Raw genomic sequence first — 27,450 nt, 5'->3', positions numbered from 1 at the left:
AAAACTGCAAGATATGGTAAGGTGACATGTAGGAGGATAGACAGAGCTGGGATGTGGAGGACTAGGTATCACTTTGTCACTTCCACTGCGCTGCAAGGAGTCATGATGATACAGGAACGGTGAAATATAGGGAAAAGGAAGAGGCACTGACTGGGTCTGAACAGTTCTTGGCAATGCTACCTTAGATTTTCGACCTATCATCACAGTAGAAAGTACTGGGAATAGAAGGCGAATCTCTCAGTTTTGATTTCAGTATCACAGACCACATGATGATCTCGCTCTGCACCATGCAAGAGGAAAAGGCACCAGTGTGGAACTCTAGGGCATTTTTGTTTTGCTTTACTGTTTCCTCAGTCCAAACTCAAATAGATTTTTGAGTCTGTCTGTGACTTATTCCCATGCTGATGAACTATAATTATCACTGACACAGCTGGATACAGCAGTAAGAACAGGTGGAGAATTTACCCATCTGCTAGACATTAATAACTATAAATAGGACAGTGCAAAAGCAATTACATTTCTTAAGACTGTACTACTTTTCAGTTATAAGTATACAAAATGCTGTACAAAATCTGTCACTAGCAGCAATACACAACCAACCCTTCCCCCACACACCTCAAAGCCGAATACAATTTGGCCCTGATTCACAGAGATAGACAGCACGGAAAACTCAGTGAGAGAAAGAATTGACATGTTATCAGATTTCAAAATGAGACCAGTCAGGAGGTGAAAAAAAATGTGAGAATGTTTGATAGTAGACCAAAATAGAGTTAAAGAAACTCAGGGAAAATATGGGAAACTATTTTTAAGGCGTTATTAACACTTACTACATCTGATGTGAGAATGAAGCAAAAATTAAACATTCCGAAATAAAATCTTACATTGAATAATTCATGCAAAAGGTTATTTTACAGAGAGAAGTGGTATCTTCATATTTTCTAAATTTTTGATAACATACAGGTATGACTGTGGTTACTATACTTCAGAGGACTAAAGAAAGTGAAAGGAAGACAGAAAAGCAAACAGTAACAGTATCCTCAGCCATCTGTGAAATTCCTGTGAACCACGGTGTTTCCCTGGGTACAATGACAGCTACACTAACAGTCCACTTGCCAGAATTTCTGCTGCCTGGAAAATACAGAAAATATATTTAGAGAGAACTAAAGCACCTCTAAATGCAAGTCTCACTTCACATTCACAATTATCAAATCAGTAATGAAGCTGCATCGGTGTAGGCTAAGTTGAAATGAAGATTAGTCACTGACTCTACTGAAACAGTTGTAAAGTACATCATTCCACAGAATTTTACTTGGACAGAGACTATTCTTGCCATACTGGGCAACGAAGTGGCTGAATTTCAGAATTCAGCAGTGGCAATGAAAGATAGAGTGTTACTAATGCAGCTGTAAAAAAGAGGTATAAATCACCATCACCCCATCCTACCACAAACCAGGAGTATTACAAGAAAAAAGGTATCATGGTGGTTTGGTGATCTGAACACAACCTAGAGCCCAGGCACATTACCAAAACCACATGCAGCTGTCACTGGTTGGGAGACTCCTCGAGAAACAAAGAAAGGATAGGCTGAAAAAGGTATTCATTCCCACACTTCACTTTCCTAGGCAGAGACAAAAACACATTGGCAGAGCAGTAATTAGAGAAGAAACAACTATTATAACTGACCAGCCTCTGATGTCCTTAATCTAGCCCCATTCGTACATACATACAAAAGCAAACTTATGTTTATACAAGACTAGTCCTGTAAAATGCCTACGGCTAAAATTCAAAAAAGTAGCAATTAAATACATAAATAAAATCTTGGAATAGTGTTGAAATAATAGATCTGACAGTACCTAGCATTAGATAAAAGAAATGTGATACAAAGAACTGAATATCAGCTGGAATATAGCCCTGTGACAGATATGGCACAGGCATGGCATAGAAGAAGACTTTCCAGAGAACCTTCTTCTAAGATTATCTTTGGTTTAGTTGCTCATCCAGAAATTAAATCTTCATCAGATGCAAAAACTGGCAACCAAAACCAATATCATAACTCACAAGTAAGTTTTAAAGTAGGTAAGTGATTATCAAAAACGTCAATTCATCTTTACAAATTACCATAAAATGAAACTAGACAAATGGAGACCAGATATTGTCTTGCAGTGATTATTTGCCATTGGTTATGCATAAAAGTGCAATAAATGTAGCTGTTAGCATAGGAATGTTTTCATTCAGCTGTAATTTCCTTATTCATGGAATTAGAAGAGAAAGTATTAAACCTAAAGATACCTTTTACTTCTCTACATTAGAAAAGCATAATTCATAGATTGTGAAGACAGAGGTAAGGGACAGAAATCTCACAAAGCAGAGACCTTTGTGAGGCCCGCACACTCACTCAAAAAGACTAGAAATAGTACCAAGAACATAGTTTAGATGTAGATCTACATGTACATACATATAACTTTAAAGAGGCAGAAGGATTCAGATCTAGTGATCTGGCTAGAGACCATCTCCGCGAGTGATTCATTTTATTTGGTCTTTACACTGAGGGTTGCAAACTTCCCTTTTCTGTAGCCCAGTCTTGTGATATTTTGTGAAAAAGGGCACTGGCAGGACCCAGCACAATCTCTGCAAGAGATAAATAGTAAGATATATTTTTTCAAGTCACTCTTCATCTGCTGATTCAAGAAAAATCCGTTCTATTTTCTGTTTCTCCAGTTAATCTGGCTATTAGGATGAGTGCCATACACAATGCTGAAAATGTTCAGTGACTGGCTGGAAAAATCCAAATTCTATTTTGCAGAGTTGACACTGCTTTCTCCATTTCAGCTAGACTAAATTGTAACCATAATGAATTTTCAATGACTAAAACTTTCCTTGGACTACGTGGTGATAAGCAGATAAGAGAATGGAAATAAATGAAGACTTTGCCTACTATCAATGAAAAAAATAGTGCCATCAATCAAAATTTAGTGGCACATGAATCTTCAGAATAGTAAATGAGAAAGGATGTTTTACTCATGAATCTAACAGACTTTGCTCTTATAGTGAAGCTGTTTTTCTGCTCTTTACTCAGTCATAAAATTTAAACTACCTGAGATCTCATCTTCAATTATACTATTCACAGGCCGAGGAAATCACTTTTTTCAACTAGTCTGATTTGCTGTGTAACACAAGCCATACAGTCTTATCCACACAGAGACAATCTCTATAAATGAGGTAGAACATATCTAATTTTTCTTCATTTCCATTGCGTTCTTAGTAGTTATTCCTCATGGCATGCAATGGAAAAATGCTACACTATAGCCAGTCCTCAATACATTGCTGCAATAACTAACTGTGCTCAGTCCTGCATCTTTTCTGGTTGTCTAATATTAGTTATCTTCAGTTTTCAATTCAAATTATTAACCTCCAATAGCTGTCTGCTATCCAAATATTTTTATCAAGGACTCAAAGAATCTTACAAAGTCTGATCAAATCTACTCCTAACTTTTTCCTAATCAGAACAGATTGAAAATATATCTTTTCCTCTCTTCCTAGAGAAGGTCTGTTTCTCTCTCTCTCTCTCTTTTTTTTTTTTTCTTTTTTTTTTTTTTGGCTATAAAGGAATTTTTAAATTACTTCTATTTTTTTTAAATATTTTTTAATTTTTAAAGTAGCTTTTTGGGGGACCTCTTCCAACATATCAGTATATTTTTGAACCACAGTCACAAAAGTATATGTTTTATAAATAAAATAAGAATAATTTGTCAAATAGCCCTAAGTCCAGCACCTTAGCATTTTACCACACAAGCATTCTTGCCCAAGGATTCATATACTCACTACCACACATTCCCCATAGTGTCTACTAGAATTTATGCTTATGGAATAACTAACTAAATAATTAACTAAACCTTTTTTTTTTTTTTTTTTTGATTTTAACCTTAAGATCACACTTTCCTTTTATTAGATGTTTCTTACACAACATCCATTACTAAAGCAGAAATAATGAAATGTCCTATAACAAAAATAACCAAACAAAAACAGATTTACATATTCATTCTGGATAAAGACACATAATGAAATGCAAAGATGAACCCTTTCTGAAATCCACAGACCTCCTGGCTCTGCAAAATGCAGGTGGTAATCTCACAAGGACAGAATTCCCAATGGCTTCTGGGGTTTCACATTTCTAGTTGGGTCAGAGCAGAATGTCTGGACACAATAAAACCTCTTCTCCATCTAGTAGACAGTGCAAATAGAGCCAGCAGGCATTCTGCATGCTGATATACAAACAGGTGCAGACTTTTTAGAGTTTAATAATTCTCATTTTAAGAGCTGTTGTTATCATTTATATTTCAGTAGCACTTAACAACCATGACTAGGATTGTGCTGAGCACAGCGTAGAGCAAGAAGAGCTGGCAGACTAAACAGTCAAGTCAATGACTAGAGAAGGAAAACATTGACCGTGGATGGTCAGGTTTAGAATCAAGAGCTCTGAATATCCAGTTCAAGTCCACCTATTGTACATATGAGCTCACGCAGCCACTTGGATGAAAAATATGGCCTGCCTTCAGAAATAACCATAAAGCTGAATTCCACCTCAGGCACACTGGTGCATTTAGGGAAAAAATCTACTGAGTCAGTGAAGTTACTCCAGATTTATGCTGATTTAAATGAGAGCAGATGATGGGCTGTTATCTGCTGTCTGGTTTATAATAGCTCAAAGGTTCACATGGAAATGTTACATACCTTTACTATAACAACTCTAATAATCATTCTCTTGCATATAGAAAAAATCAGGTGACAGCAGTAATCAAGTTGTCCAATAGCACATGTAATGAATGGCTACAATTAACTAACCTGCCAACCGATGTAAATATACCAAACAGGAGGAAAAATGCCTGACTGGACATAGATTGGGGGCTATCTTGTCATGACTATTGGCTAATTTTTCACTATCTGGTCCCCATATGTATTCAAGGTGATCTGATTCTTTTTTATAGATGAAAGATGGCCAACAGTTTTCAAACTTTCCATCAAGCAGAATGCAATTTGCAATTCAAGCCTGTGACCAGCTTTAGCAAGAAATATGCTTTTGGTCCCTGCCCGTCCTCCAAAACAGTGAGGCAGTAGCAAAACATTGCTTTACAATGTTTGGCTATGTGCCAACGCAATGGAAGGCAGCCAGTTTTTGGGCCTCACCAAATTTTACCTTCCTACCCAGAGTCAGTAGCTTAGGCCAGGTGGAATTGGGCTGGCTGCAGAGTTCTGCTGAAAGGACATGGGGCAGACCTTGCTGAAGAACAGATGGAGGTCAGTGCTTCTGGCTGTTATCTACAATTCAAACCCTGAACCGGACTACTAATCTAGGATTCAAGTTTCAAAATAATAATTCATGTTCAATCCAGATATAAGTAGCAACTTCTTTTCAAATGGTAATTGTATAATCAGCCTTCAGATTACATAGCAATTAATTAATTAATTGTCAAGGTATTTGATTTTAAATCTTTTTTTTTTTCTTTTCCTAAAATTGACCTTCAGGGTCGAATATTAAAGCTTGGCTTCCTTGGCTTCGCTTTCCTTTATAATTTTGTGTTTACCTTGTTAACACTGGTTTAGCCTAAAACTGCCTCCACCATGCTGTGTCATTTTCTGTTAGAGATAATGAAAGAACAAATACAAATAAGCAGTCATGTGAAGCAATAATGTATAGCAATGCATCTTGCAGGCAACCTCAGTTCATCTGTCAGCATTTCAATCAGATATTATTGATAGTAAAATAAGTATTGCTGTGAGTAATGATAAACACTGACTACATTTTTACTGTTGAAGAACAAACTCTTTGCTATGGTAAACCAACTTGATTTCACACAATGATCCAATTTGACGTGGTGATATGCTAAATCTGACAATTCCTACAGAAAATAAAGTTGAAGAGGAATATATTTTTATTAAATGTGACAGATATAATGGTGTCAAGTAGCTCAATGCAGAAAAACAAGGCATTATCAAAAAGCTTAGATGGACAACTACATTAATGTGCAAGTAAATATGACTCACAGAAGCAATAGCTTTCTCATGCCTGGGGAACTGAAATGGATTCTTATGGCTATCAGAAACATAAACTGCCATAACAAGCACAACCCATGTCTAGACTAAGAGATTGTAAAAAAAAAGTTGACATTAGTATGTGCTACTTCAAAACCCATCAGCACTGTAAAGCACATAATTTCTATATATCTGTGCACTTGCTGGCTTTCTTCCAAATCATTCCCACTAGCAACTCACATACAGTTTTCATTAAGATCTGCAGGCAACCAGTTATGTACACGGGACGGAACAGCTGGATCACTGAGACTAGCTCCTGCTTCAAAATGAACACCCTAATTGGACAAAACAATGAGAAAAAGAGAGCTGGGAAGAAGCAGTGAAATACATGAATTGTCAAGGTAACACAGAAACCCTAATAAACTCGGAAACTGTAGCTAGATACCTTGGGACAATCCTTCATTTCAAAGATCAAAGTGGCCTGCTTATTCAGGAGCAATAGCACAGGCATTCACCGGAATTCAGTTTTTAAAAGCATGAGCAAGAAAACAAATATTTGTCAACCACTTACAGAGAGTTTCTAAGCTTATTTACATTAATTACTTTGTAGATTTCATCTTCGGATGTTGTGAATCAAAATGTAAACAAATTTACAAAATACTATCATATATCCAATCAATAAATCCTTAACGACAACCTTCTCCAAGCACAAGACATGAGAATGTGTCTGTTAACACACTCAGAAAATTGGGTAGATGTATCAGGATACCAACACAGCTAAACAGAAAACTCACAGCAGAGGTCCAATACAGAAGAAGAGCATATACAGGAGGGACAGGCTATGAAGAAAAAAATTAAAAACATTGCCTGGGCCTGTTTCTAGGAAAAGCAAAGCTCAAAACTAGGGCTGAAAATGTCAAGGGACACCAAGGACAACAAGAAAAGCTTCTGCTGGAAAATATGTAAGAAGAAAGCTGACCATAAGGTCAGCAGGCCCATTGCTAGATGGGGTGGGAGAATTTGCAACAACAGACACAGATAAGGTGAGTGCTTTCTTTGTTTCAGTCTTCACCAAGTCTCCCAAGCTTTTGCACCTAGAGACAGGGTTCAAGGAGGTGGAGAACTACCAGCAGAGGATGAGGATCAAGTCAGCAATTGCTTGAGAGAAACTGACACATTCAGGTCCATGGGACCCAACAAGCTGCATCCAAGGGGGCTGAGAGAGCTGGCTGATGTCCTTGCAAGGCTCTTCTCTATCTTCTTTGAAATGTCACAGATATCTGAGGAGAAAGGCAATACTGTACCTATCTTGAAAAAGGATGATCCACGGAACTACAGGCTGGTCAGGTCACTTTATTCCCTCAGAATATCAGGGAGCAAGTCCTCTTGGAACATATTTCTAGGCTCATGAAGGTGAAGAAGGAAACTGAGAATAGTAAGCATTTTACCAAGAATAAATAATGCCTAACCAACTGATTGCCTTCTACAATAAAATGACTAGATTTGTGGACAAGGGGAATGGCTATCATTTATCTTGACTTCAGTATGGTTTTCAACTTCACCTCCCACAATATTTTGGTATTCAAGTTAGGATGTGACAATCTGGATGGCTAGACAACTAGATGGGCAAAAAACAGGTTGGACAATCGGGCTCAGAGGGTAGTGCCTAATGAGTTGTACTTTACCTGGTGGCCGATAACAATTGGAGTACCACAGGAGTCTATCCTGGGACCTGACTGTTTTAACATCTTTATCAATGACCTGGAGAAGAGGACAGAGCACACTCTTGTTAAGTCTGCAGAAGACATCAAATTGGGAGAACCAGTAGATATATTCCAGGGCAGTGCCGCCAACCAGAGCAATCTAAGCCGACTGGAGAAATGTGCTAATGGCAACCTCATGAAATCCAACAAGGACAAATGCAAAGTCCTACATCTGGAAAGGAAGAAGCCTGTGCTGGGGGCTTACTGGCTGTGGAGCTGCTCTGCTGAAAAGGACCTGGGGGTCTTGGTGGGCAGCAAGTTGAATGTGAGCCAGTGAGTAGATCAAGGAAAGCAATTATGTCCTTTTTTCAGCTCTCATTAGACCACTTCTCGCACTATGCATCCAATTCAGGGCCTGCAGTACAAGAAAGACTGCGATAAATTGCAGCAAGTGCAGCAGAGGGCCACCAAGATGGCCAGGGCCTGGAGCACTTTCTCTATGAGGAGAGGCTATGAGAATGGGGCTTTTTCAGCCTGGAGAAGAGATTGCTTCAGGGGGACCTAACAGAAGCCTGCCAGTACCTACAAAGTCATCAAGAAGACAGAGCCAGGCTTTTCACAACAGTGCACAGTGAGAGGACAAGACAAAACAGGCATAAATTTAAACAAGAAGTTCAGACTAGATATAAGAAAAAGCTTTTTGACCATGAGGACGTTGGAACAGGTTGCTCAGAGAGGCTGTATAGTCTCCATCCTTGGACGTTTTCAAGACTAGACTGGATAAAGCCACGAGCACCCTGGTCTGGTCTGCTTACCCTGCTTTGAGGAAGAGATTGGGCTAGACCTCCCGAGGTGCCTTGCCCTCTGAATTATTCTGTGAATCTGGGACTCTACATCTACAATCTAAACGTTTGCATGCAAGCTAGTTGTCCAAGTTCCCCTTATGGTCACTGGAGCTCTGGTCAATATAGTCAATGGAATTTAGTCAATAATTCATATGACCAAATATAGATGTCTATTTTAAGCTAGGATGAATCACATCGCTTCATTAACTATATTGATTAACTCTCTATTGAGTAAAGTTAGCTTTCACAGACTTGATAAGATGTAGGTGTCCACATTACAGTAATATGAGTACCCTTTTATTTTAAAATATCCATTTTCAAATACAACTCTTCCCACTCTGGGGGGGAAAAATGAAAAAATAAAAAAATAAAAAAAAAGAAAGAAAGAAATTCTCTGAAGCATTATTCACTTGAAAGTATACACTTTCTTTCATCAGAAAATGCCCGGACAACTCTAGGAATGATTTTTAGTATGAACTTACACAGAGTTATAAAAGAGCTATAGCACTGAAATTAGCACTGCCTGCTAAAATGTATGCGTTAAGGGTCACATGACAGCAAGATCATGTAAAAGAGTAGGTTCCAATCCCTTTCACCCTCATCTTCGATCTCCTCAACCACCCAGACACCAGTAAGAGGTGCACCAACAGGATCTAACTGCCCTGCCCAGTCTTTAACCACTTTTCTCTGTAAACATCTCTGCAATCTCTTCTGCTGCCAAAATGTATAGCTGCTTGGGTTCAAGGTCTGCTCTGATAGGGCACAGCTGTGTAACCTTGCATCAGATTTCTGTAAAAAAGAGCTAAGCTGTAGGACAACACTGTGGGAAGCTTCATCTGGAGCCTCTACCTATGGAGTCTCCACTCATTGGCCTGGGAGGTGCATTTAAGCTCAGGTCCTTGGCCTTAGTCCTACCCTAAGCTCTGCTGAAGGTATGCTGTGCTTGGTTGGCCTTGTGCCTTGACAATCCTGACCTTACCTTGCTGACTTGACCTCAAATGTGCCTTATCACTACAGACTTTATTAGCAATCACTGGACTGCTGGCTGAACTTTGTCACTATCACCAAACCTGCTCTGCTTGTCTTGTTCGGCTACCATGGGACTGCACCCCTCATCAGTGAGGTCACTGTCTTGCTGTCACCTTCCACTCCCTTTCCCACGTGAAGTGGTCCATTCTTGCTGACAGCTGACAGCAACCAACAACATGGGATTCTGTACTATCGCCACTAATAAAAATGGAAGCATAAATGCATATTAGCACTCACTCTTAGACATCTTGTTGACCTCTTTGAATTCAGCAATACATGGAGCCATAGTTCAAGTGTTAATGTTGTGTCTTCAGAATGCTTTTCGATAGCACTATTATTTCAAGTTGTCATTCTTCCAAACTGTTTCTCAAAATTCTAGGGCTTTTTTGGTTTTGTTTTGGTTTGGTTTTTTTTTACCTCCTTGCAATAATAGGCAAAGAGGATCTAAAATTTTTTCTAATGTATTTGCTTATATGAGACATGCTACGATATCTTCCCAATACAAGGAAAAAAAAAAGTCTGACTGCACATTTAGGAAAGTTTGAGGCAAAATCAAAACAGTATTAAGCAACCATCCAGAAGTTCCTATGATATCCTCCTTTTTTCTTCTTTATCAATTATGACTACATGAGTAAAATTCCTAACCATAAACAAATTACACATTTTTCAAAAAAGTTTTCCCTCTGCACTAAATCATTGCGCATAGAAATAAAGCGGCACATTAAAAACCAGCAAGCATTACTTCAAGTGATTGTGCCACATTAGTCATCTTCCTAAAAGATTTTGTTCATCATAATGGTCTTTACTCATGAAGAATGAAATTTGTCACCCACATTCCTAATGAGTGTTCTCTTTCTTTTCGAATAGCTCAGTCAAGCAACTGACCTCCTTATAGGATAAGGTACTCCTTCAAAGGACTAAAATATATCACTAACTACCCTACCCATAAGTAGTAAGGCTAAAATAGATCAGATTAATAATGAGGAGGTTTATTACTTCAAGACTAAGACTTGAACTGCTAGTTTCCAAAATGTAATCCTGAAAATTGTCGTAATTTTGAAAGTGCTGTGTTCAAGGTTCTAGTGCCATACCTTTGAACAGAGCTGAAGGCAGCTACTAAGAAGAGCCAAGTTTCTCACTTACCTGATCGGTTTAGAGGATAAAGCTCTGAAATCTTAAATACCACTATGAAAGCATATCCCAGGAGATAGAATGCAAGCACTTAAACCAGTATTTATTTCTGTTTCTATTGGTTTCTAAGGTCAGCTAGTTTGAACTACATCCCATCAGATGACTACTAAAACCAAGAGACATATTTCCTTGGATTTGAACAGTTGCTATATAAAGCTGATTGACCTGTGCTAAACTCTCTGAAATCAGAGTCATTTCGAGCAGCCTCTGGAAAGTTAAATCAAGGAAAGTGAAATTTATGTTACTTGTTTGATTGGTTTTGAGAATTCTTTCTTCTGAAAGATTTCACTGAGACTTTCAAAATTTACTTCAGCTGCCTCTCAAATGGACATGAGGAACATCTTTTTTAAAGCTTGAGGAGTTTCAGCTGCATGACAAAACTAAGAAACATTCTTTCCAATAGTGATGTCCGCAAATGTCTTGTTTTCCTTGTCTTCCTTTGCCACAGTTCAACTTACTAAGAGTTTATCTTTAAATTTTTAGTAGTTTTTTTATTTTTTCTTGTCTTTTTTCCTAGTTTATAGCTTTAATCTCTCCAAAAGGGGGTTATATCAGTAAGAGTGAGCAATAGAAATTCCTAATCAGTCAAGACTAAATGAAGGAAGTACATTACGTTCGAGGCCACAGAAGTGTAATGTATTATTATTCTTGATAAGGTAGTGCCTTCCTACTTATTTTTACTGAGAATCTGTCTCTGGAGGTTCTATCACTTATAAACATATAAGCAATCTCTGCAATCAACCACATTATTCATATTATACTCTCAAAATATCTTGCCAAACCAAAACTCCCCTGATTTCCCTTATCTCACCTTCCAAGGCAACACTGCTGCATTATTGCAACAGGTTTGATAGGACTGTACTGACAGGCAGCCTGTGGCAGGAGTGAGTGCAAGACTCCCGCATTGGAGAAGAAATTACTTGTCCTGTGCCTCTCCTTTCACTTCATTTCTTACTCTTCTCATCAATAATTTAAACACATCTTTGTAGTTTTGAAGATCTTGTTATCCTTTGGTGCCACAACTTTTCTACCTCCAGCAGACACTGAAGGCCACTGCAAAAGCTAAGGAAAGACAGTTTGGGGGGGGGGGGCCTCATCTGCAATGGCTTCTTGCACTCCCCCTTCCCATTTACTCCATCAATTACAAGGGTTTGCAATGTGTTTTAACCATCATGAACCCCAAACTTTAAGAGGTCCAAAAATGTACACCATCTGCAGACATTTGAGAAAGTGATATAGAATGCAGACCCATGCATTTGAATCACCATATACTTCCATTAATTTTCATGATGTTATAAATAGGAATAATAGAAATTGAAGTGCAAACCTAAATCATGACGTAAATAATTAAGAGTCCAATATGAGTCCTTATGTCCAATAACTTATAAATAATTCCATCTATCGTATTCTACAATGCTGAAGCACTGGCTTCAGGTTTGGTACATTCAGTAGACAAAAAGAGCATAATTGTAAGGAAATATACTTATGTTAACAACTGATCTTATTACTTTTTATTACACTAACTTGCAAATAATCATCTTTCTGTCAGCACCTTCTTTCTTCCACTTGTCTAGTTTCATTTCTCTTAATGTTTAAGAATGGATCTTATTTTTTGGTAATTAAATAAAATGAGATGTTCACACATTTAACTTTTCTATCAAGTGGAAAATAGGCAATAAGAATAACTGCTTTAGAATGGCTGAAAATAAAAGGTGGAGAGAAGAGAATGATACTATCACAGCAGCAGTGGTTTGGTCACAAAATTCAAGATATATCTCCTCTCAGAGAGACTTCTCGACTTGAAGACAAGGGCAGAGAAATAATGTCAAGAAAACATCAGACAAGATCTGTCAACAGAAATAAATATTTTTATATTTTTATCTGAACAGAAATTATATGTAAGGTATATTTTTAAATGTGAAATAATTTAGAAGGTGCACCAGTGAAAAGATTATTTCTAACAGCTGCTACCTGATGCTACTTTGTCAAAAGGTATATTTTTCTCTACATGTAAGTTCAAAGTACAACCTTTTAAAAAGAAAGGCAATCCACTGCCATATCTTTATATTCATTTTCATTCACTTCCTTTTTAGTCATGAAGTTACATAAATTACAAGATTCTAATGCATGAAGAGAGGTACCTGAGAAAAGGAAACCACTGTGAGGACACCTTGACCTCTCCTGCTTTCCGTAAAAGGCATACAAAAGTTTAATATCCTATGGAATTCAATGCTTTTTAATGCATTTTTCAATGATTCCTCCCAGAACATGAAGCATTCTTTATAGAATGCATGTATGTAAACAATATGAAACTAATTAAAGGAGATATTAATGCCCTACAATGCACATAGAATTAATCCAAGTCATAAGGACAGAGATAATCAACTGAAAGAAAGTAAATGGAAGGAAAAATGCCATCTAAGTACTGCAATCACTATCATTGCTTCAAGAGTTCAGAAAGAAAATTAGCATCAATTTTTCTAGATATGCTCTAAAAATTATATCCTGTATGCTGATGAAGACCCAAACATTTCACCCTGATTCCTGTTATAATTATAACAGAGCAATGATTATTTATTACTGATCATGAAGTATAGTGCTAAAAGACTGGAACTTAAAAATACCTACTCTAGTAGAATTTCACTCTAGTGATGTTATATTAACTCTCCTTTTGTGATATCTCTGGATTTTAAAAAAAGAGAGTTTATATCAAAAAATATAGATTATGTACACATGGGAAATTACTAATTATATACGAGCAAGTCATCCAAGCAAAGCATGTTATTTAAGAGCAATAAATGCCTCATAAATCCTATCGGAACATGGAGATTAACTGTTGTCACAGACCTGGAGAGTTCAGAAAACAAATTGTTACTGAGCAAATTTTTATTTCAGCATACTTACGAGATCTACGAATTGCAAAGTGTTTTTAAAGTCCAATTCCTGCTCAAACAGGGTGACCTGGAGCACGCTGCACAGGACCACATCCAGATGGCTTTTGCAAATCTCTGAGGATGGAGACTCCACAACCTCTCTGGGCAACTTGTTCCAGTGCTGTCACCTTAAAATAGTAAAACTTTTTTTCCTATATTCAGCCAGAACTTCCTGTGTTGCAGTTTGTGCCCATTGCCTCTGGTCCCGTCACTGGGCACCACTGAAAAGAATCCAGCTCAGTCTTCTTTACACCCTCCTATCAGATATTTATACACATTGGTAAGACCCTCCCTGAATCTTCTTAAGGCTAAACAATCCCAGCTCTCTCAGCCTTTCCTCATACAACAGAAGCTCCAGTCCCTTAATCATTTTAATAGCCCTTCACTGGTCTTGCTCCAGTAGCTCCATGCTTTTCTTGTGCTAAGGAGCCCAGAACTGGACACAACACTCCAGGCGTGGCCCCACCACTGCTGAGTTGAGTGGAAGGGTCTCCTCCCTCGACCTGATGGCAACGCTCTTTCTAATGCAGCCCAGGATGTTGCAAGTATCCAGGTATGTGCTTTGCCCCATGCCTTATGGCCCATGCCATGTTCAGTCCTGGGCTCCTTGGTACAAGGGAGACATGGACATGCTGGAGTGAGTCTACTGAAGGTCCACAAAGATGATTAAGGGACTGGAGCATCTAGCATATGAGGAGAGGCTGGGAGAGCTGGGACTGTTCAGCCTGGAGAAGAGAAGGCTTGGGGCAGGATCTCAATGTGTATAAATACCTGATGGGGGAGAATAAGGAAGATGAAGTCAGATAGTGTCATGAGTAACCTGCTCTAAGTGACCCTGGTTTGAGCAGGGGGCTTGGACAACTAGATGATCTCCAACAGTCCCTTCCAACTTCAACCATTCCCCAATTCTGTGAATCATGTCCCAGGTGGAGGGAACTTCACCCTGCCCAACCCTGATCCTAAAGCCAAGAACCATGACAAATGCATCTGTACTTTCTTCTAGAAAGACAAGCAGAAGCAAGAAAGATCAGAGAAAGTAAATCCCAGACCAAGGCGTATGGATCATGACAATTTAAAAGTATAAGCACATTCCAAATTGAACCTTTCTTGATTTCAATTACCAACAGCATATAGAAGAACAGAGGGGGCAGGGGGGAGTAGGAATCTCACTGAAGCCTTTAATTATGACTGTCACTAATTGTAATATCCTAGGTATTCAAACAAAAGTCCCTTTAGCTTCACTATGCATTACACCTTGTTAAAAGTGTTGACCAGATTTGTCATTTGAAGGATGATACAGCATTAACAAAATCTTACAGGTTTGGAGGAAAAGCAGCAAAACTAAAATATTAAAAAGGATGTCAAATCAAATGAGAGATTATATTTTTTCTCAAGAGATCCTTGTGCTGATAGGAGATGTAGAAGATAAATGGCAGTGCTTTTTCCCTTTAGAGGTCTGGGATAATATTGTAATCGAGTTCCAGCTATACTGGGCTCACTATTTTAAAAATTCACTACACAGCATAATACAAATGCACTTGGCTCAGATGTGATTCAGGACAAAATAAAAGTATGCTGTAGGTCAGCACAAAGGTGTACACAAACCCTGCAAAAGAGACGTGTAGCATTAAATAGTTCTATTTCACCCTTCCTGTAATGAGGACAAAGCCTACACTCTCAAAACCTTGACCGACTTGGGCACCATTAACCTTGACGCCAAGCATGAGTCACCTTAAACAGATGCAGTTTTTCCAAGGCGAATATTTAAAACATTTTAAACTGGACAGGCAAAAAAATCAAATTCATTATATCTTTTCTGAAAAATCTAAGTCAAACTGTTTAATTTATCTAACTGTATTTTTAAAAAATGGTAAAAACAAATTAAAATAAAAATAAAGGATTGAAACCTTAATCAGTTCAATTTTCCAGTTCTGACTCGAAATTAAGAGAAAAGTAGAAAACAAGCCTATAAGGAGACACTAAAAACCTCAACCAGAAGTCAGAGAACATTGGAATCTTACTGTTTTAACCAACTTTCAGTGTCAAAATATGCTTTTGATTAAAAAAAAAAAAATTAAGTGCCTATTTCAATATAAAACATTGAAAAAAGGAGTATTTTAAAACTTGCTATATCTTCAAATGCCAGAAAAATTGTCATATCTATATTTTCAGCGGAAATGCCAACTCCGAAATGCCAATAGGCAGCTCAGGAAAAGCACAAGTTTACATCAGATTCCTATTCTCCTGCCAGACTTTATCTCTATGGCTCTGTGCCTGACACAACGGCAGCTCTCACCTACATAGGAGGTGCACCATTTTATCTCCATGAGCATGGAATGAGTGAGGAGGCAGTGCCCAAAGCTGAGTAAGTGCTCAGCTTGGTTTTATGTATTAGCCCAAGATTTCACTATTTTGATTAAAAATTCTGGTTGAACTTTCATGGGAAAAAAAATATTGTTATATATATACTTTTTAATATGAACAGGTGTATCTTATAGTCTTTTCACAAATGTAACGCTTGTTACATTTCGCACCGTAAATGTACAAAGAGATAAGAGCTACCTAGTACCTTGAAGATCATAGTCATGAAAGAACTATCAGCATTTGGAGATTTTTGGTCATTATATATAAAAGGAAATATGAATATTGATCGATTACAAAAGTGACATCTAAAAAAAATTTCAAAAGATTTGTATTGACTCAGACTACTACAGTGAAATTGTTGTGAGGTTCGCAGAGCTCTGACATTATCTTCGATGTATTCCTATGGGAAAATCTTTTGAAGAAACAGAAATACACCTACAGCTTTTGGCATAAATTATTCAGCTAACTGCTAGGACACAGTCTCCTAAAAAAGTAGTTACATACATTAATATTATAAAATTAAGGACAAGATTCCTTAAGCTCAGTTTCTAGTATCTCTTTACATGACAACTGGACTATTTCCAATATGAAGGCTGTTTGATAAAGAAAAAAAAAAGTGAAGATTACTAACCCAGGAATACTAAAAACAGAACATCACCATATGGTCTTTTGAGTCTTGTCCTCAGAAACCTAGGTTACTTCACTGTTTGAGTGATTTCCTTAACCTCCAAAACATAAATGCAAAACTAGCATCCTTCTCCATTCTTCTCAGTGAGTGTTCTGGTCTGGTACAGCCTAACGGCTGCTAATTTTTACGGCCAAAAAAATATCACTTTTGTTTTTCCTGATGCAGCACCATTTTGTACCAAATTCAGATGGAATAGTTTAGTGACTGCTGATCTCCCTCTTCAGCATCAGTCTGTGACCTCCTGCTTCAAATGCTGCAGGACAGCAACTCAGCTTACTGGCATGAATCTAATCTCTTTTTCACAGCTATGCAATGGCTTAGACTCCACACAAGCCCCATCCTCTCTCTTACTAACACTGGAGAGATGAAATTTATTCATAAATGATATAAAATGTAAAGCCAGGTTTGTTCTCATTCTGGTCTGCTGAATCATATGCATTTCAACAGTACTCAAAAAAAGAAAAAAAAAATTACTAGCCAGTATCCTTTCAAGTGATACTTACATTCTTTACATAATTTGGACAGCATGAATTAATATTGTGTAACATACAGGAGTCAAAAAAGTGCCCCATCTTGCTCACTCTTCCTTTACATTTTAAAGTTTGATTAATCACTTTTACTGATGATCACACATCGTGCAAGCAGTTACAATTAACTCCCCATGCCTTTGATTACACTTGTGTGATCCCATTGGGTTTAAATCACCACAGCAGTGACACACCAGTGATTTTAAGACCTGCTTTCTGCACAGTATTGACCCTTCCTTACTACCATACAGTCATGGTGTTGATGAATATTAGCTTTTTTGTTAGCACAAGAGTGACATGAAATTTTAAACAAAGGCAGAATTTACTAACTACTGTAACAACATGAATAGTTTAATTATTCAAGAAATAAGGTCACTACCAAATGCATACAAATGTTTAAGTTTACAGTAGACTTTTCAGATTTTCATTAAATATCCAAAGTTTAGATATTTCCATCAGTCCTAGTAATTTGATTATTACTTTAGCAAATATCCAATGAAAATATTCTGTTTTCAGATACAGAAAATCCTCATCACAGATATTAAAGCAAAACAAAGAAAAAATTATTCTGGCATTTCTTCCTAGAAAGAGCACCAGCTTTTCATTTTTTCAGGATGAGGAAAAAGAATTATTTACAAGCTTCCTCTACAGTGAATCTATGAGAAGACCAAACCAAGTAAGTACTCTGATATGAAACCTGTGAAGACTTTATATTTTTCTGATCACAGAAGTTCAGACAGTGCCTGCATGTATTATTAATGGGATCAGATAGTGATCAATGTCTTATTAAGGTATCTCAGCTGGGCACTGAAAAAATGTAAATGTTTACTATGAACCAGATTTTGTCTGTTCATTTTAAAAAAGTGGGTCAAAGTATTTTAGAATCCTTGAGTCTTACCTTCAACAGTCTCACACCAATATTTAAACTTTTTAAAATAAGCATTTTCATTTCTCAGTAAAACATGAACAAAAGTACATTATTCTTTGATGTAAAAAAGGCTTCAGAAATAAAATCTCTTTAAGATATTATTACAAATTATAAAGTTCTATAGAAAATGCTAAACTTAGATGCAATTAATGGCAGGCTAGCTTTCAGAAGGCTTCTGCCTCACTTAATAATAGGGGAACCAACCAAATTTCTAATGCAATTCTGAAGAAGAGAATCACCTGGCTCAAGGCCAGGTCAGTAATTTTCCTGATTATCTACTTTAGATCTCAGACTCCAGCCTGACCCTCACTAATGCTCTGGCTCTGTAGCCCGTCTGGTTTCCTAATAGCATGGGAGAAAGTCGAACGCACACAGCAGCAAGCCTGCAAGCTCTATGCTAATCATTCACCGAAGCAGTCTTCATTTCTGAAGGTGCAAAGAAATTGAGACGTGGACTAAATTTATATAGGCAAAATATTCAGCATACATGAATTCTAACTGGACGAGGAAAATGGCCAGCTAGACAGGAACTGCACGTGTGTCAGCAGCAGTGCTGCGGTAGACACCCCTTGGGATTTCACACCATCAAAGGCCATCACAAACATTAATAAAAGCCATCTGGCCTTTCATAGTTTTATGTCTATGCATTATTGTTTGTTTCAACAATATTTAACCTTCCCTGGAGTACTTGTTTTTGAGAGACAATTTGGAAACTTTTAGAGGTTTGAATATAGAAAACAAGCAGCAGGCAATTAATTGTGATAACGATGCTTCCAAAGGTCAAATTGTTACTTTGAGGAATGATACTAGTCTTTTTTTTTTCCACTCCTCAAGCTTAGCTCCAGGAAAACAATTCTCAAATTTTATGGTAGTAATCACCCGAAGGAAAAATAGCAAGAATGCACATTTCTAACTAATGCATGTATGTCACTAGTAACTCGGGGGATCTAAAGCCTTACTTTCAAATTCTGCCCCAGAATTAACTTCTGGTTCAGAAGTAACAAAGATAACCTATGTGGCAAAACAATGAAACTGCATCTGCGCCTAGCTCATTTGGGATGAACAACCCTACTGAAATGCAAGACATTAGCTCATGGAGACCGTTGGGAGAAAGTGAAGATGTTTTTATTTCCCTTCACACTGACAAGGAATTCAAACAAAATCATCGTAGGATATCGAGTAATTATTAGCTCATCTGGAGACAGTGGGCTGTGCTGGACTTCACTTCCCCTGCTGAACCTAAAAAAATGCAAAAACATGGGGGTTTGATGGAGACCTGGAGACAAGAGTCTTGGCTCTAACATCACAGTGTCAGGTTTGCACTGGGGGTGGGAGTCCTGAAGTCACATGTCTATTTGCAGATCTGTATTTTGTACATAACATTATCAGAGAGAGAATAAACTAAGCAAACCACCAGCACCTTGTATCCAACTAAGAGCAGCGTTTTCCTTTTTTCTTTCTCTCTCTCTAAGTGGCCATCACTAATATGTTTAGTGCCAAATATACTGCCTCTGGCTGAGCTATACTCAGATACATGCCAAAATCAGATTCCCAAAGGGGTTTCATCTAATATCTGTATTTCAAGGGATTTAAACAGAAACTAGCCACAGATCAACAGGAACAGGTCAAGCCATGTGTGAAAGACAGAAGTTCAGGCCTCTAGAGAACAGTCAGGTCAAAGTAAGGAATTTTTGGAACATAACATTAGATCTAGGGAAGGATGTAGGCTCCTAACGTGTATTTTCAAACAGCCTAGACAACTCAAGTCTGCATCTTACAAGATTTTGTTACCTTTGCAGCTATGGATACCTCTTGATGAAACTTCAACCTTATTTTGAAGGTGAATTCAGGCACTAAACATTCCTTAAATATTTATCTGTGTTAAAATATAACTGAATCATCCCTTAAAGGGTCATTCCATATTGTCCCTCCATCTTCTATACGCATGATTTACAGGAAAGTGGGAAGAGGTGAGGTTTTTGGTTTGTTTTTTTTTTTTTTTTTTTTTTTTTTTGCTATAAAATAACTCTCTATTTTAATAGAGTCTATTAAACATATTGAATCAGTTCAACAGGAAAAGTAGGATATCTCATTTGGAGTTTAATTAGTTTCATTCTGATAGTTGAGAAATACACTGGGGTTTTTATTATCTCACATACATTCTGTTTTCAATGCCAGATTTTATTTTTCATAATAATAATAATTAATAGTAGTTTTAAGATTTTTTTCTCAATCATAAAGGCTTATCAATTAATAGATAAAATTTCCATAAACTTTAGTGAATGCATTGTGTTAGCCTGTTAATTTCTGTATGATTTGGCTGCTGTTATTAACCAATAATAATGCTCACTTTCTTACAGTTAAATTTTGAAGATGAGCTTTAAACATAAGGGGAAACAGAAGAGGCAGAGCAGACAAATTATGCAACTGGGAGGAACGGTTGTTAGTTTTCTCTTTGTACCTAAAGTGCAAATTCTTCTTCACTGTGTTTCCCAGACACCAGCTGTCTCCAAAACAATTCACCACTAGACACATCAGAAGAGACACAAACTTCTCAGAGGAGTCAAACCTGCCAGCTTGCAGAACAGCCTAAACGTTCTCAAATAGGCAAAACACGATAGTACAGAGTTGTTATTAAATCAAAAATAGGCAACGGGTGTCATCTCAGACGATGCAGCACATCCTTCTAGGCTTTTTCATTAGGATCATAGATCGCTCATCACTTTAAAAATGTTCCTGTAGAGTTCCTTTAAGGAGCCTGATCTACATTTCAGCATTTAATTGGGCCCATTTCACTTGGGGGAGATTTCTATTTATTTTTTTAAGTCTACTATTGAAACCTGGGTAAATTCTTGTCCAGTTTAAACATAATGGGTCACACCTGCCGAGGGCCTTGCTCCATTTACAGTTAGACATCAGTGAAGTTTGGAAAGCAGGAGCTGCCAGTTACCTACACCAGGGGCCCACCTGTGCCAGTATCCTTTCTCCAGTTCCTTTAGGAGAAGGTACAAGAAGCCAAGAAGTATACAGGTATATGACCATAAGAATAGAGTCTCCTCCTCTCCAAAGAGGCTTATATCAATTGCAAAATGCTACTTACTGTTAATTCTAGAAGTCCTGATCAAGAGATCAAGGCATCATTTTTTAAGTCTGTTATGCTATTGAGTTTAATGATAACACTGTGCTTATTTAGAGTTTGTCTTGTTGCTTTCTCCTCTCCATAGTGTTTGTGGAGGAGAAAAAAAATCTTTATTATTTAGTTTGGCCTAATAAATACCAGTAATAAAATAAGTTATCAGGGTTGGTGGGTGTATATATATATTTTTAAAACCTACCACATAAGCATATGGATTGAAGACGGACCATCAGATCACTGGTTTATAAACTCCTGCTTACAGATTTCTGTTATTGCATGCACTCAATGTCAGAAAAATTCATACCGATGATAATCTCTGTAAGAAACATTACTGTCCATATAAAATTGTTAATATCATCTATTCTGATCACATCTTTTTCAAAGAAGAAATCCTTTACAGGTCTGAGACAATGTCATTCCTGCCCTTCCCCAGGCCTCCCTGCCCTTCCTTCATTCCGAGCAATTCTCTCCTTGCTGGAGCCCCAATAAATTATTTCACACATGGAACATTTTTTATTTCTAAGTGCCCTTCCAGATAATTTTATAGCTATCAGTAGACTAAAAAGCGCTTCTGTTGCTCCCTTGGCAGTTCTATTAGATTAGAGCTGTTAGCACACTCACACATACACACGTCACATTTTTGAGCTTTCTGTTCATAAGGTGTAACTCTATGAATAAGTTATTCTTACTTGTTGCCCATACAGATTCAGTGTTTTTTTTTAATCTTTTCTTAGCTTTTCTTTGCTTGTTTTTTTTAATCTTCTTCTAGATTTTGCTACTGCATTGTTTCATGGCAGGTGCTGTGCTACTGACCCTGCTGCCTCGATGTACCTATAGCCCCAGCCATCTCGGCTCTTGTTCGATATTCCCTCACCAGCTTCACCGAGGTTTTCATGCACAAAATGGTCGTTGCCACACACTTCATTTCCCACTCCTGCAGTTGTGATCTTGTGCTTTGCTACTAAAAATAGAACCGCTTCCAACTACCTGAGCTGGAAAGCTAATTAAAGAGCCGGTAAACAACACTCCTCCCTATTGAGCAAATAGCAGGATGAGGAGTCTGTGCTAATGCACTAGGGTTCACATGGTCCTGGGGATCTTTGAAATCTATCGAGTGTCATTTATTTAATCATTTGTGGTTGTTTGCTTCATGGATAAATTACCATTTAAGCAAATAAACTCTTTGACTGTTGGATCAACAAATCAGGGAGGAAAAAGAAGCCCATTATAAGAAAAATGATTCTGGCCTATTTCTCAGCTTGCACAAATCAGCATAAATTCACTGAAATAAATAGAACATTGTTGATTTAGACCCAGGTAGAAGTCTAGTTCTCTTATTTAGTGCAAAAGAGGGGTTATCAGAGGAGGCATTCTTTGCAATGGCCTAAAAAAGAAAAAAAAAAAAAGACTTTTTTAAAAGCTAGTTCTGTCACATACAGGCAACAATAAACAACTTTCACTGGGAGAAAGCACTTTTCTCCCTTTAAAGTGTTCTTGGCCATATTTAAAATACAGCAGCATGCTGCCTGGAAGATATTCCCTGGCAAAAGTTCTTAAGGTAGCGGTGTCCAGGGAGTTTAGATGCTTCTCTATACTTGCCAATGAAACACGGGTTGCCCTGCTCCATGGGACTGATTTTTACATTGTAGCTGAATACAAGCTTTGTTAGCAACAGGATTTGGACCATCACTCAATCAATAAAACTCACCTCATTTTCAGCTGTTACTGAGGCAACAATTTATAGATAATACATAAGCGCGTGTTAGAAATACAGCTGCCGCCCCAAAGCAGAACTGTAAAATACCCACTGTGCTTGTTCATCCAAAACACCTTCTCGGACCAAAGGAAATACAGGCTTTTAGAATTGCATTTTTTTCTCTTTATACTCCTGAATGTAGAGAATAGGAATAAAAATATTGGGCAGAAGAACGCAACAAAAGACCAGTTCCGAAAGCATTTCTATTCCTCCTCCCTAGCCTCCAAAAAAGACTCCGACATTCTACTAAAGGCGTGAGATAGCGGCTTGCTGTAGAAAAGAGTGTGCTAGTGAGCATAAGCTCGTCATCACGTTCCTGTTGTACAACAGCAACTACTGCATACTATATCCATGCATACAGGGACAGAATTGCTAGCTCAGGTTAAATATGCGACGTACAAAGCTTATTTGGGAGAGGAGAGGGTAAGCTCCCTCTTCTGTCTTCCATCTTTATTCAAATGAGAGTCAGGCTGTCCTCAGCCAAGACAGCTACCGCCTATTCTCAGGGAAGAGTGGCTTGTCAAACATAAAAAAAAAAAAAAATGATGGGAAATGAGAAGGTAAAGCGGAAAACTGGACAGATATAGAAATGTGTGGTATAAGAAAAAAGAGTACGCAACAGAGAGACCAGAAAGAGGCAAGGAAAGGCATGAGGAAGCCAGACTACATAAAAATCACTAGTATTTGACAATCTGCATATTAAAATAGTTGAAAGAGCGAAACCCCTGATAACTGAGATAGGAGAAAGGAAACAGAATACTAGCCTTCTCATCTCAAACAGAAATATAGAGAGGATAAATCTGCACACCACAATGTGTTCCCACACCACGACACCTAGGTCAGCTCTGAACAAGTCAATTCACGCGCCAGGACTTGCACAACAGTCAGCTTAGCACAGTGTTTCACCAGACCTGAAGAGTATGTATTAACACAGTTGAGTCCCACTGTAGAGAGTCATATAGAAGGTATACCTTTTCTGCATTTAAGACCTAAATATATATGTGTGTGTGTGTGTGCGTGTGTGTGTGCGCGCACGTGTGCACGTGTGCACGTGTGCATGCATGGGGTGGGAAGAAGCATGGCGATGAAGGGATTTGTATGTTCGATGGATTTCAGTGCCCAAGCAACATTAAAAGTCAATGGAACTTTCTGCTTTTCAATCACTGATTAATCTTCCTGCATTTTCAGTCCTTTGTTTTTTGACTCTAAAGGATTGCAAAGATAGTAAACAGTATATTCATAATCAAACAAAAAAGGGATGATGCTAGTAGGACAAATGCTTTCAAATGCTTGGGTAAGCCATACTGTGGTTAAGAAAATAATCCATAAGAAAAACATACTCACAACGTAAGCAATTTTCTTTCTGCAACTTCCTATTTCTCCCTACACTCCTAATCACCTTAGGGCAGTGATGTGATCGCCTTTGACCCAGGGAGCTGTTTCTAATTCATTCAATCAGACACCAAACACTCAACACTGACAGCTACTTTTCTGAGGTGCTGAGTAAATTGAGTTACACATTTAAATTACTCACAAGTATTTTTAGGTGGTCTGCTTTTGCTGAGTTGAAACTTGCCAATTTGGTATGGGTTGTAAGATGTGTCTCTGCCTTTCTCTTAAGTTTGTACAAAATTTCCCATCCCCTTGCCATTTATAAAAACTTTGATGAGGAAAAAATAAAAAGGAGGGTAAAAAGGCAGAATGTGAGGAAACTGTTGAAAATAAGTTGTTTAATTCTTTCAAACATGAGTTGGCCCCACTAGATCTCTTGGGCAATCATGGGAAAGGTACCTTCAAACACACATCCTTTAATGAACAAAATGGCTTTGTGAACTTTGTGTACTTACACTATACCACACAGGAACCACTCTAACTTCAACCTTTCCAATGAGTACCTCAACATGCACAAAGACTCCAGAGCCAGAAGGAGATTAATGGAATAAACTTAAGGATGCATTAAATGGTATATTGGGGGTGGGGGGAATCTAATTAACACATTCCTTCATTCAATAATTGCCTGAATCAGACGTATTGATTAAAGGAGGAAGAGTACATGCTAATGTACTATACTGAAACTTATGAAAGGGAACTTTATGCCAGGGTAGACTGGAAAGTGCAGTAGTTTGCTGTATTGTAGTGGCACCAATTTCAAAAGACTCCATAAACATAATTAGCTATCTGCTTATGCCTCAAAAACACAGCAACCAGCTGTCCTAGACTCCTTTAATCTGCAAAAATAAATTGATCAGTCATTGGAAGCATTTTCTGACTGTGACCAAGTTTCACACAACACAAATATTTAACTTTAAAAGCCCTCAGCTGAAGCATTCACATTTTTCACAATAACTTGATAGCTAAAACACAGACTGGCCTCCATAGTACAGGAAACCTGCTGGTATGAATACAGGGTAAATACAAATCACATTGCCTTACCTCGGCTATGTGCGGCATCGGGTTAAATCCACAGAGATTGCACACCACCTTCTTGCATTCTGTACACGTGTTGAAGTTGGGAGGATCCTTAGAACCAATATTGAGTCCAGTTTTACAAAGGGGACAAGACACTTTGGGCTGGCTGGCCTTTTCTGGTTCAGAGGGCCCAGCAGGCTTTTTAGCTTCAGCAGCCTGAGGCTTGCTGTCTTTAGCCAAACTAGGTTTCTTTTCTAAATCAGATCCCTTAGTGGTTACGCTGCTATCCACTTTTGTTGGCTCTGATTTTTCCATTATAAGAGGCTTAGCTTCTTTCTTTCCAGGAAGAGATTTTGGAAAAGGCTGAGTCTGAGCAGCCTCTTTGGGGGGTGCCTGCGAGGCGGGTGGCTGCGATGGGGGTTGGGGTTGCTTCACAGCAGGGCTGGGTGGAGGAGGACCTGAGGTCTGAGTCCCTGGCTGACCTGCTGTGGAAATTAAATTTGAGGCCTGGCTGAAGATTGAAGCTCCAAATCCAAAGAGCTTCCCAGTAACTGTTTCTTGTGGTGTTGTAGGCTGCGGCTTAGGGGTGTCGGTGATACCTCCTAGATTAAGGCTGAAACGCCTTGGTTGCTCTGGAGTTTTCTGAGGCTGCTGGGGTTGAGGTGTCAGCTGTGCTGGCACAGGCTTGGGGCCTGCCCCCGCTTGTGGTCCTTTTGGAATGGGTTTGGTATCAGGCTTTGGAGTTGGCTTTGCTTGTAACTTCTTAGGATCATCTTTCACTTGTGTTGGCTCAACAGGTCTTTGAGTTTTAACATCTGATCTAGGCCCAGGCTGAGAAACAAGCTTGGGATCTGATTTTTGCCGAGACACTTGTGGTAGGGGTTTGGAATCTGGTTTGTCCCCAGCTGGAGGAGCATCTTGTGATGGCTTGGCAAGCTCTGGTTTTTGGGAGTCTGTCACTTTCTGTGGAGTTGATGGGGGTCTGGAACCTGCTGACCCCTGTTTCAGCCCTGGTGCTGCAGAGGTAGGCACAGTATCAGTCATAGGCTTCTGTATACTGGGTTGTTTTTGCTTATCTTCAACCTGTGTTGGCTTAGCCTGATCAGGATCCTTTTCCTGGGAGATCTCGGTAGGTTCAGCACGGGGTTGTTTTGATTTTACAGGGGGAGACCCAGGCATGGATGGTTGCTTCTTCTGTGGTAGGGGCTTTTTAGATTCAGCTAGCTGAGAAGGATCAGGTTTTGGAGCAGCATCTTTCTTCTGAACTGGCTGTGGCTGGGGGGATGATTTAACTGTTGAAGGTGGAATGGGCGTCTTCTGTTTGGGTGGTAGTGGCTGTGGCCCAGGCCCCTGACCTGGTGCCAGGTCACCACCTAATGCTCTTTGCATCTGGCAGTTTAAACAGAGCCATTCTTTAATCTGCAGAAAAAAATAAATAAAGGTATTGTAATTAAGACAGTTTAATACAATCAATGTAATACTAGACTACTGTAGTGTACTGCTTGTTGCAGTATTGCAGACCTTTGCATAAAAAGGGAGAAATATTACCACTAATGTTGCTTTGCAGTTAACATTCACAACTGATTTTTTTCATTCTTCTCCATATTCCTGTGATTCAAGCTATCAATGAGCCCATGCTTCTAACGATTTCACACCAGGCTGGATTCAGTTTATACACAACTGAACAATGGGGGATAAAAACCCAGCAGAATGAAAAATTGCTTTGGAATTTCATGGGGCCCAGCAATGACTCCTTTACAGCAATAATTTGCCAAAATGGGGGGGGCACAAAAATGGCTAACCTAGTTTAACAAATCAACTCTGCTGACTGAAAATGATAATTATAATCATAATCATTAGTTATAATCATTAGAAGAAAAGTAAATGCATAATTACTTTTAAGTGTATGAC

At 38.3% G+C, this 27,450-nt stretch overlaps 1 protein-coding gene across 1 annotated transcript in view; it reads right to left on the bottom strand.

Annotated features, from left to right (window-relative positions):
• The window catches only part of PCLO (piccolo presynaptic cytomatrix protein), a 368,844-nt gene that overhangs the window by 322,427 nt on the left and 18,967 nt on the right, over positions 1-27,450 (bottom strand). The window contains exon 3 of the mRNA XM_064504922.1: positions 25,564-26,958. Within this exon, the coding sequence (XP_064360992.1) occupies positions 25,564-26,958 (1,395 nt within the window). The remainder of the gene's footprint in view (positions 1-25,563; positions 26,959-27,450) is intronic.

Source organism: Dromaius novaehollandiae, chromosome 1 (assembly GCF_036370855.1).
Source record: "Dromaius novaehollandiae isolate bDroNov1 chromosome 1, bDroNov1.hap1, whole genome shotgun sequence".
Classification (NCBI taxonomy): Eukaryota; Metazoa; Chordata; class Aves; order Casuariiformes; family Dromaiidae; genus Dromaius; species Dromaius novaehollandiae.
This window is presented reverse-complemented; position numbering and strand designations above follow the sequence as displayed.